The sequence below is a fragment of the Rhinolophus hipposideros genome, assembly GCF_964194185.1.
Source record: "Rhinolophus hipposideros genome assembly, chromosome: 17".
Lineage (NCBI taxonomy): Eukaryota > Metazoa > Chordata > Mammalia > Chiroptera > Rhinolophidae > Rhinolophus > Rhinolophus hipposideros.
Window position 1 is genome coordinate 29,794,609 of NC_138063.1, and position 14,910 is coordinate 29,809,518.

Sequence of the window (14,910 nt, forward strand, 5' to 3'; positions counted from 1 at the left end):
ACTTGAAATGGGTTTACCTCCTACACATGTGTATTTTCTTTTAAAATATTGTTTTTAAAATTAAGTAATACATCATTGTTGTAGAGCATTTGAAAAATACAGAAGAGTGTGAACAATAAAATAGCTCTTATAATCCCTTCACTTAGAACTCAGAAAGATTTCCTAAAGCTAAGGACTAGCATATCTAAGTGACTAGTACATATAAGCTGATGTACATTTCCCCAATACAGTATATTCTTCCTAAGGTAAGAATGTTTTGACAAACTTCCTGAGGCTGAATTCATTTATTGGAATTATGCTATGTCTTTATTATTTCTACTTAGCCTATTTGTTTCTGTTTTCTTAACTTACACACTATAAATAGTGTGTGCAAGAGAAATGGATGATTACATTAATGGCTTTTAACAGTGGGAATTACAGTAACAGCTCAACATCATGGCTTAATTAAAGGCAACATCTTTTCATCAAACACATAATAATTTCCATGCATTCAACTGCTCTTGGTAGAACTGCACTGCTGGCCGGGAATTCCAAATTATTAACCCAACTTAAACAAAAACACTTTTGAATGGTGGTTTTTTCATTCTCCTGATTAAAGATGGAAGGCGGAGAAGCATATTTATAACTTCATATTTTCTTTTACATATTCAACACATTCTTTTCTGAAGTTTTCAGATTATTCCTTTTTTATTGTTATCATTTTATGTGAATCATTTCAGTAGGTTTTGTTTTCATTTGGTTATTTACAATATACTCAAAATGGAAAAGTTATATAGTAATGCTACTTTGATTGTGTGTGCAAACTGTTACTTTGAGAGCAGATAAAGGTAAAACGATAGTTCTGGACCAAATGGCCCACATTTTAGAAAGTCATTTGAAAAACCTGAGGAGATTGTATTTAATATTTTGAAACTAAGTTTTAAGGGTCATAAAAAAGACTTACAATGATATGTAATTTGTATGAACATATATTACAAATGGATACAGCTGAACATGTGATACAGTTCCTGATATGTGATAGGCATTCAATGAATAGGCAGTATCTTAGATAAAGTCAACATTCACATGCTCTATTATATAGAGGCAGTGAGGTCTGCTATTGAAACCTACCACATAAACCCAAGTAGTGCCTGTGGGCTCTAGTTTGAGGTTTGAGATTTTAGTGTAGTTCCTATCTCTCCACCTTTGGGAGAATAATACATTATCATTTCTTTTGTTAGGCACATGAGGGAATTTGGTTGAGAACTTAAAATATTTGTATAAATGTATAGGTAAGAAAAGTCTGATTCAAAAAAAAATTTTTTTGTCATTGTTAGGATTCTGGGCACAAGTGCACGAGAGCATTGCAATTTGGTCATTGTGTGTAGCGAAACTGTGACCCCCTCCCCTTCTCTGTGTGACTAAGTTTCTTCCTATCAAGCTACAAAAACAAACTCTGATTCCTACCCTAAACCAGAATTTTACCAGCTTAGTGTGGATCCACAGAACCAAATCCAAGTTTCAGGCGGTGTGAAAGAATGAAAGAAACACTGAAATCTGGGATTGGAAGAGCTAAATTCAAGGCCTTTTTTCTGCTTCCTTATTGCGTGACCTTGGGCAGTCACTCAGTTGCTCTCAGGTCTCGTTTCCTCACTGTAAAATAGGATAATACTACTACTTACCTCACAGGGTTTCGGTGCAATTTGAATGAGACAATTCATGCTAAAAGCATTCCGTTAACTCTAAACTACTCTAAGCCAAAGACTGTGAACAGGTAATTATAACTTTCAGGATTATATATTTATTACTAATATAAAAGAAATATGTTTTTTTGTGTAGGTTTTGAATCCCCTGGCAGCTGTCAATCCACAATTTTGTTGCTCGAGATAAAACAGATCATTATGAGTTATTTACATGATTGTGCCTTCTCTGAAATTTAAATAGTTACTGGCAATGTGATGTAGGAAACTAACCAATGCTTAAACTAGCCATGGGCTAAAGCCTAGGTTTATAACCCACAGCGAATGAAGAAGGACAAATGCAGAAGTGTTTGTCCCATTTCATGGCACAGCAAAGGACCAAGACACCAGCAGTTGTTCTAGCACTTTAAAGGCTATACCGGCGTATATTCATGTCAAAGTTAGTTAAGGTGAAAATAAAGACAGAGAATACTGTCCTTAAAAAAATAAACATTGTGTATATATAAGATATACAGCATGATATTTTGATATACATTTATAGTGAAATGTTTACTGCAATTAAACTCATTAACCTATCTATCCTGTCATACAGTTACAATTTGTTTTTGTGGTGAGAACCCTTGAAATCTCCTCTCTTAGCAAATTTACATTTAATACAGTATTAACTATAATCTTCACGCTTACATTAGGTTTCTAAAACTTATTCATCCTCCATAACTGCAACTTTATACCCTTTGACCAACATCTACTTATTTCCTCCACCTTTCCACTCCTGGTAACCACTGTTATACTTTCTGCTGCTATGATTCGGCCTTTTAAATTCCACATATAAATGAGATCATGTATTTCTCTTTCTGTGTCTGGCTTATTTCACTTAGCATAATGTTCTTTAGGTTCATCTACAATGTCACAAACAACAGAATCTTCCCTTTTCAAGGCTAAATAATATTCCATAGTTGATGTACACTTAGGTTGTTTCTATATCTTGGCTGCTGTGAATAAGGCTGCAGTGAACATGGGAGTGCAGATATCTCTTTGCAGTACTGATTTCATTTCCTTTGGGTATACCCAGAAGGATTACAGAATCATATGGTAGTTCCATTTTTACTTCTTTGAGGAACCCCCATACTGTTTCCCATAAAAGCTGTACCAATTTATATTCCCACTAACAGTATACAAGGGTTACTTTTTCTCTATACACTTGCCAATAATTGTTATCTCTTATCTTTTTGATAATAGCCATTCTAATAGTTGTGAGGTCATTGCATATCTCATTGTGATTTGGATTTGCATTTCCCTGATGATTAGTGATGTTGAGCATCTTTTCACATACCTGTTGCCAATTTGTATGTCTTCTTTGACAAAGGTTAACATCTATTCATGATAAACACTCTCAACACAATATGTATAGAAAAAAATTTCCTCAATACGATAATGGCCATTTATAAAATGCCGACAGTTAATTATAATCAATGAGGAAAAACTGAAAGTTTTTCTTCTGAGATCCAGTATGAAGCAAAGATACCAACTCTCACCAATTTTATGCAACAAAGTACTGCAAGTGCAGCAAGAGCAATGAGGCAAGAAAAAAAATTAAAGGCATCTAAACAGTTAAGGAAGAAGTAATATTATCTCTACAAATAGCAAGATTCCAGAAAACCCTTAAGACTCCACAAAAAACTATTAGAACTAATAAATGAATTCAGTGAAGTTGCAGGATACAAAATCAACATACAAAAGTCAGTTGTGTTTCTTTATACCAACAGTGATCTATATGAAAAGAAAATCAAGAAAAGACTCCTATTTATGATAGCATCAAAAAGAATAAAATACTTGGGAATAAATTTAACCAGGGAGGTGAAAGATTTGTACACAGAAAACTATAAAACACTGATGTCAAGAATTGAAGATGACACAAATAAATGGAAAGATATCTTGTGTTCCTGCATTGGAAGTCTTACTAGGTTGGTGCAAAAGTAATTGCTGTTTTTGCATTTTTTTTTAACCTTTTAAACCACAGTTACTTTTGCACCAAGCTAATAATATTGTTAAAATGTCCACACTACCCAAAGTGATATACAGATTCAGCACAATCCTTGTCAAAATTCCAATGGCATTTTTCACAGATATAGAAGAGAAAAAAACTTAAAATTCATACGGAATAGCCAAATCAATATTGAAAAAGAATAAAATTGGAGATATCACCCTTCCTGATTTCAAATTATATTACAAAGCTCTATGTAATCAAGCAGTATGGTACCGGCACAAAAACAGACCACTGGAACAGAGTAGAGAGCCCGGAAATAAACCCATGCATAAATGGTCAACTAATTTTTGACAAGGACGCCAAAAATAAACAATGGGGGAAGTGTAGTCTCTTGAATAAATGGTGGTGAGAAAACTGGACAGCCACATGCAAAAGAATTAAACTGGATCCTTATCTTACACTATACCCAAAAATCAACTCAAAACGGACTTAACGACTTAAATGTAAGGCCTGAAACTGTAACACTCCTGGAGGAAAACATAGGGAAAAAGCTTGACATTTGCCTTTGAAATGATGTTTTGTTTTTTGGATTTGACACCAAAAGCTCGGGCCACAAAAGCAAAAATAAACAAGGGAGATTACGCCAAACTAAAAAGATTCTGCACAGCAAAGGAAACAATCAACAAAATGAAAATACAAACTATGGATGGTAGAAATATTTGCAAACAACATATTTGATAAGGGGCTAATAAACTATATAAGGAAATCTTACAACTCAACAGCAAAAAATCAAACAGCCTGATGAAAAAGTGGACAAAAGACCTGAATAAAGACTTTTTCAAAGAAGACAGAAAAACAGTGTCTTCAAGACAGAAGTTGTGGATTATCAGGTATTTGGATCCTTCAGCCTGAATACCCTAGGTGGAGTGTAGTCCCAGGTTTCCAATACTTCTCAGCGGGTCTCTCAATCTCAACTGCAATGGGCACAGGGTGTCCACAAACTCCTTCGAGACAGCTGTGTGCAAACAGTTGCCTGGGAGCATGACGGTGCACAGGTAATTACACTATAAAAAGCAAGGTAGTCAGCAAGGTGCAAACTTACAGAAAAAATTTCAAAACACATTAAGCATATGGTTTGACAGCAAAGGACTAAGGTCTTAAAAAAAGGAACAAATTAAGTTGTTTTTAAAAAGCCTCCAAATAAGCAATTAAGTTCTTCAAAGGATGTACTCAAATATTTTTCAATCTCTCTCTATAAAAAACAAGCTCCACAAAATCATCGCCCCAACATACCTCAAAAACAAACAAAGCAGAATAAAACAAAAACGTTTAGCTCTGTGTTATGGTAAAAAACGAATCTTTCTGAAGAAAAGCAGGTGAGCAGTACTTCCTAGAAATAAGCTAACTGTAGCTCTAGTTCCAAAAATTCACTAAGCAGGCATGGTTTGGTGAGATTTGCCTTTCCTGTGTCACATCTCACACACACACACACACACACGCAGGGCAAAAATACCAGCCTTAACTCGCATGAGTCAGGGAAGAACAGAGAGAAGAGGCCTCAGTAACGTTTTTCTTCAGGGACTGAGAATGCAACCCTGTTGCTGCACGCCTGGTATTTATTTGCCTCTATCAGTTTGGAACAATCATCACTGAGTTGTCACATGACTGAGAGAGAAACTCCACCAAGTATTTTAATAAGTGACAAGACTTCTGTTTCAATGAACAATCTCAGAAGAGACTGTCTTCATTTTAAATATAAAAGGTATCTGATCTACATACCTGAACAGACAAAGACTCCAACATTCAAAGGATATACAGCTGTAATAGACTCTTTTTCCCAGTCAAATATGAAATAAAAGATTTAAAGATCCAAAGCTACATCAATGCAAATATCTGCCTGTTGCAAGTATACGTTTTGATTAAATTGGCATACATCAAGTACAATTAGAAAGGTTATTTATAACGAAGAAACACGTAATTCTGCATCTTAATAGGGATGACAATTACAGTGGATGGTTACTAATTAACATTACTTCTTTTGCTTTGGGGCCCAGATATTTGCTGTATGAGCTTTATTGCTGGCAATGGACACACCTAATTCTGGAAGGCATAAAAGGGTTAATTATCGGCAACATTTGTGCTCATAACGAATTCACTGGTAGCCTGCCCAGGTCTGGCTTCACTTTGGAGAAGAGGAGCAAGTAGAATCAGTAAACTCTGACTCAGTACCATGAGAGTAAAAGTACTGAACTTTCTGAGCGAAGGCGCACCTACCCAGTAGGTGCTCAGAATGACAGGGAGGAAAGTTCCCTCTAGTCCTTTCTCCAGGTGGAGTGGTTTGTGGCGTGTTGCCTATTCCAGTCAAAAAGAAATGCATGGCACTGTTTAGTTCAGTGGCACCACCCTCCTGTGCCAAGATGAGCAGCGTGCGGCAGCTTGGGGTGTATGATCAATGCTGGAGGCCAGAAGTGAAATGGAGAGAAAGAAGCACTGCAGCTCTCAGCACAGAAAACTCCAAAGCCCCCCCCTTTTGCTTGTGCTATAAATCACATATTTATTTTGTTAGCAAGAGATAGATGAATATTTCTACATACAAAGGTGCCCAGCTAAAATCGGGATAAGTGATATTAATGTCCTATGGTCAGTATTATTGAACCTCAAAAGCAATAAACTTTATGAGTCAATAAATATTACATTTGCAACATCGTTAACATTCCTTTACTGTCTCTAGCACTTGTTACACATGGTAACTGCAAGTCTACAATACATTATTCATATTTGGGGTGTCACCGAGTGATGGATTGCTGTAGGAGAGGCTGTCCTTTAAATAAATCAACAAATAAAAATGCTAATGTTAACATTTTCAGCCACAACTTTTTCCATCTTGAATGGGGAATGAAAATTTCACATTATCCTGACAGGCAGCAGAGAGAACAATTAACAACCTACACTGTGAATGAGAAAGATGACTTTGCCACGCCTCGTTTTATCACCTGCACAGGGAATGATATGGGACTCTTCTAGGTATTAGCGCTGTTCAGAGAACAAAGGAAAACCTGCCTCTCACTAGCACCTGTCCCAGCCTTATCCTCCTCTGCAAGTCTTGAAAATTCTTGGAATTTAGGGTGGACAGGGAAATACGGGCTTTTATTCTTGTTCTCCTCAGTATTACCCTTAAATGTTTGTTGCGATAAAGAACAATAGGTTTCTCTCCTGCATTGAGAGTTTGCGTGTAACTGAAAAGCAGTCTATAAAGAATGCCTTTTCTACACTTTGAAATAAAAGTAATTCAAAGAATCTTGATTCTGATATCTGGAAAGCAACCACTGTGCCTCCCTGGTAACTGATTATCATAGCACTGAATCTTTTTTCTTTCAACTCCGCACTTTGTATAAGAGACCTATAATATGCCATTGTGCACGTCTTAAGAATAAAATCTGGTGTGCTACACATTGTTTTATTTAGCCAAGTGCTCATTATTTAAGACGCTTTTGAGAATCTGTATTTAGCTGATTTGCAGTATTAAAAACTAACAGATACAGAATCTTATTTTTTAAAAGTCCGTAAATATGAGTCTTCACAGAAATTTTAACTGGCCTTGTAAACTTCTATAGTTGATATGGTCCATTCAGAAAAATGTGTGCTGAGGATGTTCTACAAAACACTTACCGGGGCAGCGTTTTCGTTTTCTGCTTCATGCTTCTCTCTAAACTGAAATGCAATCATCAGATACACATTAAACTAGTGTTAAAGATCTCATTTTAATCTTCAACATTAGGGAAATTCACTAAGACTGAAAATCCTGGCTCTCTCTCCTCTCTACCTATGACTCCTCTGCAGGAATATCACAAGGTGAGCAAGGATGATAGATCCTCTTAGAGCACAAGCATTCAGACACAACATTAGTGGTCCACGGAAGGAACCCCATCAATATTTCAGAACCACAACTCACTGTGGGGCTTTGGCAGAATGACAACAGCAGTGGCATTAAAAATAAAAGAAAGGAATAATAAACAAAAATGTGGTAAACTAGTTAAATTTTCTTTTGATTGTGAGTGGCCTCCAAAATAGGGAGGTTGTCACTGTCAACTATTTTAGTATTTAAGATGATGGGTTTCGGAGTCTGAAACGCTGGCTTACCTCTTATTGGCTTACGTCTTATTAGCTATGTGACCTTAGGCAAGTGACGTAGTGTCTGTGAGCCTTAGTTTCCTAATTTTTAAATGAGGATGATAGTAGTATCACCTTATAAGGCTGTGATGAAGATTAAATCAGGTAATGTACACAAAGGGCTGGGCATGCAGGGCGGGGCACGCAGGGCGGGGCATGCAGGAGATGCTTACTGGATGACAGCCATTATTATCTTCTGTGTTAGAGTCACTTCCCAAAAGTTCTTTAAAATTAAAATTGTCTTAAAATCTAGATTCATTTGATAAGATACTATCGTGTTTCCCTGAAAATGAGACCGGGTCTTATATTAAGTTTTGCTCCAAAAGACGCATTAGGGCTTATGTTCAGGGGATGTCGTCCTGAAAAATCATGCTAGGGCTTATTTTCCAGTGAGATCTTATTTTTTGGGAAACACGGTAGGTATTTAAGTATTCAAACAATCAAATTTTCAAGGAACCATAAACCAAACCCTTTGGTGTTGATATTCATGTATTCAGCCTTAAATATGTAATATGGGAGTGGGCTTATTAGATATGAGAAATTTTAGTAACATATTTCTTTTCCTGACTCCTAAAGAGTCTGATCAAATTATTATCTCTTTATTCAAATTTCTCTGGTATTAATAAATGTTGATAGCTTTTTAATTGTAATACAAAACCCACTATAATTTTCAATATCAATTAATTCAGTTAGTTAAATTTATAGTCCAAATGTATAACCATGCTGTGATAAATTGGGAAAGGACTGCTGCTAAGCAGATTTTTTGATGAAAGATAGGATTAGCTTTGTGTTTCTATGGACATTCTTGCCAATTATCATTATCAACTAAGGAAGGCCATGTACAAAGAAAAGGGCTCCATAAGTCCAACCTGGCCAAATCTAGATGCATCCAAATAAGGGCCTCTCCTCTGACTGAGAGCCATTAAGAGGTGTCAAGATTTTTCTACTACTTATTAAATAAACCTCAAACAATGCTTCTATAGAAATAAAAGGCATTCAAATTAGAAAGGAGGAAGTATAACTGTCAATATTTGTAGGTGACATGATACTATACATAGGAAAGCCTAAAGACTCTACCCAAAAACTATTGAAACTAATAAATGAATTCAGTACAGTTGCAGGATACAAAATTAATATACAGAAATAAGCTACATTTCTACACACTAATAATGTGCTATGAGAAAGAGAAATTAAGAAAACAATCCCATTTACAACTGCATAAAAAAATATCTAGGAATAAATTTAACCAAGGAAGTGAAAGACCTGTACTCTGAAAACTAGAAGATATTGATGAAAGAAATTTAAGACAACACAAATAAATGGAAAGACAGACTTTGCTCATGGACTGGAAGAATTAATATTGTTAAAATGAACAAACTACCTGAAGCAATCTGCAATCCCTATCAAAATGCCAACGCATTTTTCACAGAACTAGAAACAAGAATCCTAAAATTTGTATAAAATCACAAAAGACCCCAAATAGACAAAATAATCTTGAGAAAGAAGAACAAAGCTGGAGGTATCATGTTCCCTGATTTCAAACCATACTAAAATCTATAGTAATCAAAACAGTATCGTACTGACATGAAAACAGACACATAGATCCATAGAATAGTATAGAGAGCCCAGCAATAAACCCTCACATATAAGGTCAATTCATCTATGACAAAGGAAGCAAAAACATACAATGGGGAAAAGACAGTTTCTTTAGTAAACGGTATTGGGAAAACTAATCAGCTACATGGGAAAGAATAAAACTGGACCGCTATCTTACACCATATACAAAAATAAATTCAAAATGGATTAAAGGCTTGAATGTAAGACCTAAAACCATAAAACTCCCAGAAGAAAACACAAGCAGTAAACTCTTTGACATTGGTCTTTGAAATATTTTTTTTTGGACCAGTCTATTCAGGCAAGGAAAACAAAAGCAAAAATAAACAAATGGGACTACATCAAACTAAAAAGCTTTTACAGAGTGAAGGAAACCATCAACAAAATGAGAAGGCAACCTGAATTGGAGAAGATATTTGCAAGTCATACATCCAATAAAGGGTTAATATCCAAAATATTTAAAAAAAACTTATGCAATATCAGAAAAACAGAGAATCTGATTTAAAAAGTGGGCAGAGACATTTGTCAGAAAAAGACACATATGGCCAACAGGCACATGAAAAGATGCTCAACATCACTAGTCATCAGAGAAATGCAAATCCAAACCACAATGAGCTATATTACCTCATTTCTGTCAGAATGGCTATTATCAAAAGGACAAAAAAACACGATATTTATAGTCACAGGATGTAAAGTACAGCATAGGGAATTATAGTCAATGGAATTGTAACAGCTATATACAATGTCAGAGGGGTAGTAGACTTGGGGGTTGGTTCATCACTTTGTGAGGGGTGTAAATGTCTAATCATTATATTGTTTTGTACACCTGAAATTAATATAATAAAAAATAAAGGACAAAAAAACCCAACAAGTGTTGGTGAGGATATGAAGAAAAGGAAACCCTTGCACACTGTTGGTGGGAATGTATATTGGTGTAGTCATTATAGAAAACAGTATGAGGTTCCTCAAAAAATTAGAAATAGAACTACCATAGGATCCAGCAATTCCACTCCTGGGTATTTATCCGAACAAAACAAAAACACCGATTCGAAGAGATATATGCACCTCTATGTTTACTGCAGCGTTATTTACAATGGCCAAAATATGGAAGCAACCTAAGTGTCCATCGATAGATGAATGGATTAATATATATAACAGAATATTACTTAGCCATAAAAAGAATGAAATCTTGCCATTTACAACAACATGGATGGATCTAAAGGGTATTATGTTAAGTAAAATAAATCAGGCAGACATAGACTGTATGATTTCCCTTACAGGTCTAAAAAGCAAAACAAATGAACAAACAAAACAAACAAACAAAACAGAAACAGACTCATAGATACAGGAAATAAACTGATGGTTACCAGAGAGTGGAGGGGTTGGGGGTGCGGGTGAAATAGGTGAAATAGTGAAATAAGGGGATTATTAAGAGGTACAAACTTCCAGTTATATATAAATAAGTCATGGAGATGTAATGTAAGCGTATGTAATATAGTCAACAATATTGTATTCACTTTGTATGGTGACAGATGGTAACTAGATTTATTGTGGGGATCATTTCATAATGTATATAAATATCAAAGCACTATGATGTACAACTGAAATTAATAGGATATTATATGTTAATTATACCTCACTAAAAAAAATAAAATAAAATAAAAATTCTTATCTGGAGAATGGTGAATCACAGACTCCCCAAAGCTCACCGGGAGGTGTCGTGTTGGAATGACGAGGTGGCTGTGCTTGCAAGCTCCTTTGGGCTTCCTGTTGTGATAGGAGACGTGGACGCATCTTTTCTAACTCCCGTCCTTGTCCCTGTATGAACAAGAGGAAATAATTTGGGCATGCAATAAAAGGAGAGGAAAATTCCATTCTGAGTAATATATTAGAGATTATAGGAATCCCTAAGCTTGGAAAGTAATCCATCCCCCTACCCCACCAACGAAAGGATGACAGATGGAAAACTCAGTGGGCTGTTTTGATTTTGTAAACATCAGAGATCCACAACACCCTGTTTCAAAAAAAAAGTACATTTGTGCAACAACAGACTAACTAGAGATTTCGTTTTTAAACCTGATGGGCTGTCAAATTCCTGCTGATTTGGGTTTACTGTGACAATGCCCAAGATGGTAAGTTGCTTTATTTCATTCCCCTTATCATAAGAAAAGATAATTTTTCTCTTTGACAAAATAGAAAATTGCTGCATTTGTACCTCCAAAGCCCCCAAATTAAAATGATCCTACCCCCAAAACTTTCAAGGTAGACATGAATCTTGAATGTTTCTTTCAAAGAACTTACATTGTGCTAAATCAAGTGTGTTACTGGAAGAGATACTCAACTAACCATTCTAGGGTTGATTTGGCCTCTGTTACTTTCTAACAAGCAATGTTTAGTTGATAATTTCTTTTCTGGAATGCTAAATAATAAGATAGCATGGACATAAATATTTTTGTTTGTTTTATAATTAGTAGTATTTCTAATAATAATTTCCTCCTTCTTCTTAATATTATTTTCCAAACAACACAAAACAGCCCTGTCTTTTTCTTGGAAGACTTTAAGAATCTCATTCATAATTTTCTTCTGGTTCCTGGGAGACTATTGTCCAGGCTGCTTAAAGTAGTGATTTGGGAAGATTCACTCCTTTGAGGAAAGGGTGAATCTTCATGTAATACTGAGACACCTTTGGCGTGTTGGGAATACCAGACCCTAAAATGCCAAGAATACAGTATGCTAACTTTGGAAATGGCACGGTTTAGGTGTGATCAGAGAACATCAGGCCTACAGAAAGCAAGAAGAGTCTTACATCTATAGAGAGTAGCATCAAAACAATCACCAGGATCCTTGGTATTCAAAAGCTCAATATTAACTGCTCAATATTAACTATACTCAATATTAACTGCTCTCTGTTATGAGATGGAAAAGACTAGCCATCTAAATGCACAATTCAGCCTTCTCTGTATACCCAAACCTGTGGGGCTCTCGACCCAAACCAGTTCACTATCATACCACACGAACTCTATCAGTCCATACATTGCGTCCAGTCAGTAAACATTAATATTTACCAAGTACCCAATGACGGGCAAGGGCTGGCGCCAGGATTAAGCTCAAGCTTTGTTTAGGGCGAGGGAAAGGAAGGTGTGAGAGTAAGAAAAGAGGTACTCTGAACAATCCTGTGAAGACTCATACATCATCCAAGGCAGTATAAGGTAATAACAGCAGATACAGTATGCTTAGTATGTGCCTGGTACTGTTCTAAGACTTTTCAATATACCATATATTCTTTTTTTTCTTTTTTTTAAAAAACAACAGTTTCATTGAGGTGTAATTTGAATACTGTAAAATTTAACCATAAGAGTATAGTTTGATAAATAGTAATAAATCTGTTCAGCTATGAAAACATGGACACAACCCAGTTAAAAAAATTTTGTCATGGTATTTACTTATTTTTACAATCTAGTTTTTAGAATATTTCCTCACTCCAAAAAGTTAACTCATGCCCATTTGTAGTTAGCCCCTTCTCCTTATGGTCTGCTCCTATCCCCCTCCAGCTCTATCTCTATAGTTTGGCCATTTCTAGTAATTGTATTTATTCTCATAAAAACTTTGCGATAGATACTATTTTTTTTATATCTAATTTACAGATAAGGAAAATAAGGCCTAGGGGACTTATGTGACCTGCCAAGGTCACAAAGTTAGTAAATGATGGCGCCAGCATCCATGTCCAGACAATCTGATTCCACAGTTTTCACCATTATGCTATTAGGTTGGTGCAAAAGTAATTGCGGTTTAAAAGGTTAAATATAATTGCAAAAACCGTAATTACTTTTGCACCAACTTAATAGCAAACGCATTAAACTAAAAACCTCAAGGCAAAATATTTAGTGTATTCAGGAAATATTATTGAGCAAGATTATGTCCTTATACTTTGATGATTACTTTAAAGCACTTTTCATGTATTAGCTCATTAATTCTGATAATAGTCTTTAAATTATATTATTATCCTCATTTTATAGATAAGGAAGTGAAAACTGTGAAAAGGTCAAACAGCATGTCCAATATCACAGGGCTAGTAAGAGCAAGGTTGGGTTTTGAATACAACCAAGGGTTGTTTGAATGTGTATCACCAACTCCTAAATATTGTGCTAGGTGGCCTCAAAAATAAAACGAAGCAGCAACAATGACAATAAAAATAAAAGGTGTTTGGACAGATTACTCTTGTGCCCAAATTAGAATAGGGTAAAACACAAAGAAGGGAGGCAGGTAAAGTGGTTATTACCACTACAACTGTCTGGGTAGAACCCAGGGGAGGGAAATTAAAATGGGCAAATAGGAGTAGAAATAACTGAGAGGGATTTGTGGATGAGGTGAGAGGGAAGAAATGCCTGGTAGAGAGACAATAAATATCTTCTGAGTCACCAGCACATAAGGCTGGAACATTAGTCTAATTTTTTATGTTTTGATACTTCTGTCAAAAGTTTGGTTCAGACAATCAACTTCTGATGGGAACTACTTAAAGACATTTTAACAGAGGGTCCAATGACTTCTACTGGGATCTATGGATGTACTTCAGGAATGTGTGGAATCCCTATGCCTTATGATAAGTTTATCCCTTTTTCTTAATTCTCTAAGCTCTATTCCTTATTAAGTTTCTAGAAAGCTATATATCAGCTTTTAATTACATTCATTCCTTCTATAAAATTTGATTTAATGTTAGTACACCAACAGTAACAAACAGTTATGCATATTCATAGAACTCCACATCCCTCTGTGTTACACATAACACAAACACACACAAAGACAATATCCACATTTTAAAAATAAAAGTCCTAGTAAGATATTATCCATTAGGCTGATATATTTCATATATAAATGTATATGTTTTTATATGTAAATATATGTGAATATATTTATGTAAAAAAATACACATATTTTTGCATATACAGATGGACCTGAACATAATGTATCATGTCCTATTTACATATAGCTGGGTCTGTGTCTGCCCGTCCATCAATCAATATCTCATGTGACTTCTTAGAGTTCAATGTTTAGGAAAACTGTGTTCTGGGCCCTTTGTTTTATTTTGCATTTTAAAAAGAGCTGAGCTATATTATACATTCAGTTTTAGTTTACAGAATAAGTGATAAAGAAAATACCAGTGTGACCCCTTTTCAGATCAAGAAATAAAGTACTGGCAGCACTGCCACCTGGAAGCATCACCAGTATCCATCCCAATTTCAACCTCTTCTCCCCTCTGAAACCACAGGAGCCAGCCACTGTTCTCATAATTATTCCCCTTCTATTTTTTATAATTTTACCATTTACACATGCATCCCAAAAACGGTTTTGCTGCTTTCGAACGTTATAAAAATATACCATATATATTCTTTTAAAGATTTCTTTTGTTCAACATTATGCCTGTGAGATTTACCTATGTTGATAATGTATGTAGCTGTAGTT

General features: G+C 35.3%; 1 protein-coding gene across 6 annotated transcripts in view; it reads right to left on the bottom strand.

Moving 5' to 3' along the window:
• KIAA1328 overlaps positions 1 to 14,910 on the bottom strand; it is a gene marked incomplete at its 5' end in the record, with an annotated part of 265,288 nt that overhangs the window by 17,864 nt on the left and 232,514 nt on the right. For 4 of the 6 annotated variants that reach the window (XM_081078167.1, XM_081078169.1, XM_081078166.1 and 1 more), the window contains 2 exons: positions 7,336 to 7,377; positions 11,160 to 11,268. In XM_081078167.1, coding sequence (XP_080934293.1) covers positions 7,336 to 7,377; positions 11,160 to 11,268 — 151 coding nt within the window. The remainder of the gene's footprint in view (positions 1 to 7,335; positions 7,378 to 11,159; positions 11,269 to 14,910) is intronic. The other 2 variants (XM_081078170.1, XM_081078168.1) reach the window with 1 other exon arrangement.